This window comes from Pollachius pollachius (genome assembly GCF_949987615.1).
Source record: "Pollachius pollachius genome assembly, chromosome: 10".
Lineage (NCBI taxonomy): Eukaryota > Metazoa > Chordata > Actinopteri > Gadiformes > Gadidae > Pollachius > Pollachius pollachius.
In genome coordinates this window covers 8,672,755-8,678,920 of record NC_136943.1, presented here as the reverse complement: position 1 = coordinate 8,678,920, position 6,166 = coordinate 8,672,755, and the positions used below count along the sequence as shown (strand labels likewise).

The 6,166-nt window shown below is 40.6% G+C and overlaps 1 protein-coding gene across 1 annotated transcript; it reads right to left on the bottom strand.

Moving 5' to 3' along the window:
- Positions 1-1,419: 1,419 nt before the first annotated feature.
- Positions 1,420-2,689, bottom strand: urp1 (urotensin-related peptide 1; the record flags this gene model as incomplete). The annotated part of the gene is made up of 5 exons (XM_079744892.1): positions 1,420-1,451; positions 1,787-1,892; positions 1,975-2,018; positions 2,158-2,286; positions 2,587-2,689. 5 exons carry the CDS (start codon positions 2,687-2,689, stop codon positions 1,420-1,422), a joined length of 414 nt encoding a protein of 137 aa, XP_079601018.1.
- Positions 2,690-6,166: the final 3,477 nt, after the last annotated feature.

Genomic DNA, 6,166 nt, shown 5'->3' with positions numbered 1-6,166 from the left:
GCGTAATCACTTACATGTTATACTTTAACTGTGCTCCCGGTTGTGGATTGAGGTAGGGTGTCAAGAGCCACGTCTTGCAGGGATAGCCACTGTCACCCTGCAAGTGACACCCAACTGGTACATGGTACCTCTCAAAAAGCTGCCTCAGACCGCTCTCCATTAAAATGCGCGAATCATGGGTAGCTCCAGGCCACTTTGCAACAACATCCAGTATGTTAAAATTTGCATCAAAAACAACCTGTGTGTTGATGGAATGCACTTTCTTTCTATTGACAAACACGTCCTCATCTTTTGATGGCGCAATTATTTTTATATGCGTCCCGTCAATAGCACCGACCACACCGGGCATACCTGCAATTGCCATGAAGTTGGCTTTGATCCTGTGTAATTGTTGACTGTCCAAAGGTAACCGGATAAACTGTTGGATGATATGTGGTCTAGAGAGCGCGTTGATAGTTTGGTTTATGGCACGGCTGACTGATGGTTGCGATATTCCGAAGTCGTCTGCATTGCAAAGTTGTATTTTCCCTGTTGCTAAATAACGTAGTGTTGCCAAACATTTTATTTCGGGACTAATCGGATTATTCCTGTTAGTCGGGGATGTTATTGCATCCCGCACTAACTCCACAACAAGTTTAATACCCTCACGATTTAGCATATATCTCTTCATTAACTCACAGTCTTCCATTGTCTCCAAAACATTTCGTCTCGCAGCCATTTTACGATTCTTTGTGAATAGGTCTTAGTGAGTTAGGAGTCCTCTTGAGGACTTTTAAGCTCTCCTAGACTTAAGTGCTACTTTTAGGCCTAAAATACTTTGTGAATTGCTCTTAGTGAAAAAAGTTAGGAGTCCTAAATTTAAGAGTGACCCGCCCATTATTTTTAGGAGTTACTCCTAAATTCGCCAGTTAGGACCTACTTTTAGCCCTAAGATCCTTTGTGAATACGGCCGCTGGTGTTTACTCCAAGTAAAGCTCATTGACTTGCTCTAAGATTATAACTGACCCGAACAATTAACTGTCTTGTAAAGTTCATCAGTCCCAATTTATAATACCATAAGTTAAGAGTTAACCTGTATGACACATTCATTCCTTCAATTTTAATATTTGACACAACATTTGTATTTGGAGTGCGTGTGAATATGTATGATCGATTATTAGAGAAAGATAAAAAATAAGTTTGAGAGAAAGAGAGAGATAAAGAGACAGGGAGAGAGAGAATCAGGGATCATATTACCAATAAACTTTTTATTTTTGACAACGAAAGATTATATGCAAACGTAAAAATATATATTTAAATTCATCTTTTTTATATTCTTGGCAATATGTATAAAATAATAGTATTTGTAAAAATCAAATGTTCACTTCTCGACACAAGAATATGATGAGGATAAGTATTTTTGATCGTCATGGAAACGTCCTAGTTGGTCACGCAGTATTTCCAGAAGCATGCTGTCAAGGAAACAAGAAAGATGAAATAAGTTGCAAGAACAGAAAACAGATTTGAAACAAATCCTACATCTTAATACAATATGTGTTAACCAATTTCCCCTGTATACGGAATGAGTTAATCACCTCATTGGTTAACATCGTGGTGAGTTTATCATCACATACAGGGTTAACCAGTCTAACAGTTGGACTAATGACAAGGTGTAGTTATTGTCATATCCCAGTGACAATTTAATTAAATGCAAAGCTGCATGTTTGGCTCCTTGCCTCTGCCCTCTGGACATACAATTACACCTATCTAAGAAATACCATACAATGGCAGAACACTGAAGGCTCACCCCTCTTGTTGTTCTTAGGTAAGCTCTGCCCGGATCGAAGAAAGCCCTGCGAGCGAAGCTTGTCCGCCGTTGCCAACTTCAACACCACTTCTTTAAGGTTGTCCACCTGGAGCCCCAAAACAACAGCTTCAATGTCACCATAGTTTTTTTTAAGTTCCCATTCATTATTTCATGATCAGCTGGCCTACCATGTTGGAGTATGACTCTTTGGGTGTAGAATCTTTATTGATCCCTTTGAATGAGATAGCAACAACAAAAAATGAATATTAAGTACAAACCTAACGCCGTGAACATGACAACGGGGCAATTTCTAATGTAATTGATCTCTTCCAGAGGGCTGGCCTCAATGGCCTTTAGTTTGTCAGTTCTACCTTTGTTCCAGGAGTCTCTGCCCCCATAGAGCTGATTGAGAGGCGGATAGAGGTTGTTCCCCTCTCTCTGTTCCCCCTGAACCGGGCTCTCTCCATCCTCCACCTCTGCCGCTAACTTCTGTATGAAATCTGGGAAGATCAATTGTTGCGTTATGACATTGTGTCTAGGGTGTCAATTTATCAATGTCAATGACTTGCTGTTGAGGACACGCAACTTTGAACGCAAACATCACTTATTACATACTAATTACATACTAATTACATACTAACATACATATCATATTGAGCCAATGAGGTTGAGGTCTGGGCTTTTAGTTTTATTAAGGATATAGATGTAGTTGGTGAATACACCAATGTCCATCATTATATGTATATTACTTCAAGATAAGGATTTCATGAGCCACATGATCTCGTTCCAGTTTTTCTTACCTGCCTGTGGTTCCGGGTCAGCATCAGGATAAATCGGTAGAGCATGGGTCCTTCTTGCAGAGCAGATCACAGCCAAAAGGTAAAACAGTGCTAAAGAAAGCATAGTGACGGTAGCTTAAGGGGGCCTGAGTGTGGACTGCCTCAGCTTAGTGAAAGAACTTCATATATATAGGGTTTCATGGCCCATCCATCAAAATCAGATCAATACATTATCATCACTCCCGGTCTCCTTCCTAATGGTTCTGACGTGATGGACCTGTCGTCACAGACACGATTCAGGGGACCCTGTCAATTCATCCCCAGACTATCTCTGCTTGTACAGCGTGCCATAACAAATGTTTACTCTACATCAGCTATCAGTGACTGACCAGAGAAGGTGTTGAGGCTCTCTTTCATTTATTTTGTGATTGTGTCTTTGATGGGTTGTGATGAACTGGTAGATATGGGGAATGAGTATAATTATAAAAAAAACGTGTTTGCTGGTTGATATGCGTGAGTCAAATGGTCCAAGTGTGAGACTGGTTAGCTCTGCAGATAAACCTTATTCTACATTATGTAAGGGCCAACTTTAACCCTTCTGGCCTGTGACACACGCTTTCACCTTCAGCTTCACACTCTCACGATGCCCAAGCAATTCTCTAGCCAAAACACTGCGCCAGCAACAGAGATGAACAGGTGAATGGGTTATGGTCAAATAGTGCACAATACTTTTCTCTGTGTTGGTTGGAAAGCTGGTCAAGTTCATAACCGGGAGCCAAGAAGGCTTTCAAGCAAGATTTTGATATTGGAAGAAACACGACTTTGACTTTCATTCTTAATTGAACATGTGTGACCATCACATCGCTTCATAAAAATAAAAGTTATCTGAAAACAGGCATAGATGTACGACGCACCAATCGTATATACAACGATTCAGACCCCTGAGCAGGGTGAATATGCGGGGGGCATAAACAAAATCTTGTGTTTATCTCTTATTTACACAACCTTTGCAGTTTTTTTGTGCATAAGATGAGAGGTAGGCATGCTCTTAAAATCTTAACCAGTCCATGTAACAAGTCTCTCAACATTTTAAGGCTTCAGGAAGGAAGAGAGAAATGTTAGAATGTCCCCAACTGAAGTGAACGCCCTTTCTGAAGTGGAAATTCTGACATGAATGCAGTTTCCTTGTGCGGCATTTTCCAATAACAATTGCACCAGAATTCATAAATAAGGAGTCATTTGACAATTATATTCGACCATGACCTTTGTGATGGCCCAGCCGGTGAGTAGTGCCCCATATGGCCACATGGTGGCCGCAAAGGCAGCCAAGGGGTATGGTGTCGGATGGGAGGAGGTAATACCCTAAAAGCTGTGTCATAGAGACCCAGCTCCACTCAGGTGTCTCAGAACTCTCGCAGGTGTGTTGAGTTCGCCTGGCAATCAGGAGGCCTTTTATACCCACCAGGACAAGCTGAAGACAGACTGGCTGGAGGAGAGTGTGGTATGGCAAGCCGAGTGCGCCTCAATTTTGAACAACTTTACGCCGTATTGAACGCCGTTCTGACCAACTTTACGCTGTATTGAACGCCGTTCGACAAACTCTACGCCGTATTGAACGCGTTTCAGCACGCGTTCTGAAAGCACTACGCCGTATTGAACGCCACTCAGCACGCGTTCAGAAAAGATCAGAACGCGTTCGTTATATGATAATTAGCTCCTCCCCTGAATTTATCAGCCAATAGCTTTGAACTTTTTTCACCCAATCATATGCATGGCTAAACACACAGACAACATCAGTCGAGTCCAGAGATCTTCTTTCGCAAATCTTTCCTGTTGCAAAGTTTGCTCACTTATTTACTCTACAGGCCTACTTGTTTATGTGGATAGTTTAGTGTATAGTGTGTCTATATATATGTATAGTAGTTTAATAATATAATAGTTTGAAAGTGTACCTTTCATTTTGAGTTTTGTTTAGTTGCAAAAACCAACCTATCCATCGTTTTTAAAGTCTAAAGTTGTTAAGATGTTCTAAGTTAAAGGGGATTAATGTGGAGGTGTTGAACACTACAAGTACATACTCTTTGATTATACACTAAGTTACTTGACCTAACATTTTGTGTATGGTAAGTGGCAACTATGATCATAATAGAATGAAAAAGCAGACATTTATTTATAGCGTATCGTTTTTATTTCTGCATTACATGAGTCAGCTTGGTCTGTTCTGAGTACAATAAAAACACAAAAAGAGCGTAGAAGTTGAATTCCAATAATACACAATAGGTAAAGCTTTGGAGGACTGTCTGCTCTTCTGTTGGTTGGAATCCCCGAAGGATTGTATTTTTCAATTGTGGAGATTGATATATTGTATTGCTGTCCATTGAAATTACAGCAAGTTACAGTACATGCCCACATTTAACTATAATTTTAAATTCCATTAGATGTATGTAAGTATGACTAAAGTATTAACATGCAGTTGCAGGTTTTAGCCTGCAGATGTTAGTATAAGGCGAGGAATAATTCACTTTATCAGTTGGAATGATATAGAAATAGAAAAAATAAAGTGTATACTTTATTAATCCCCTTGGGGAAATTCTTTCTCTGCATTTAACCTGAGAGTACCATTAATACTACTACACCCGAAGCAGCATGCAGCCACAAAGTGGAGCACCATGGGGGGGTATTCCAGGTGCCTTGTTCAAGGGCACCTCATCGGTGTCAAACCCACAATCCTCTGGTAATTGGTCCAGCCCCTTAATCCCTTTACGCCCCATTAAACAAAACACCCTCATGTCAGAACCACCTGCCTATAGGTAGAACTGACATAGGGAAGACCACACTGATAAAGTTTAAACAATAACAATTTATTAAATTAAAGCATATTGAAATGTTAGGTAAAAAAAGACGGTAAAGGGGAAGATGAGAAAAAGGCTGCAGCCAGCCCTGTGTATCGACAGGCCGGAGCAGCAAGCAGCAAGAGAGCAGCATGGTCAGTAAGAGGTTTTGTTTTAATTCAATTGTATTTGTATAGCCCTTAATCACCATTACCGTCTCAAAGGGTTTAACAGGCCAAATATTTACGACATCCCCTGTCAAAGGGCAAGACATTTTTTAATTAGCAAGGAAGAAATCTTGAGAAGAAACGCAGAGTGGGGGATCCCTGCTTCCAGGGATGGTCAGGAGTGCAATGGGTGCCATAATTGACATACAGTACATACAAACTTAAAGACAAAACATTAAATTGATGATGGGGTGCTGGCCGGTTAACCATGAGGAGAGTCCAGGCATACAGTCGCATTCACAGCAACACGCTAAAACAGACAGAATAGTGAATTAGAAGGGAAAAAGTACATAGTGGAAATGTATACTGCTACTAATTTAGTAAATGCATTAACAAAAGCACGAACAAACACACATCGGTCTTCACATCGCATCAGTATGGTTTTCTCACCCCTATGTTTCAAACGAAAGGCTGTAGAGGTGCGTTTTAAGCTTTTCTTTTAATAGTTTGACAGAGTCAGCTGCTTTGATCACCGGTGGCAGACTATTCCATAGGAAGAGGGCTCGATAGGCGAACGCTCTCGGTCCAGCCAATTTATTTTTG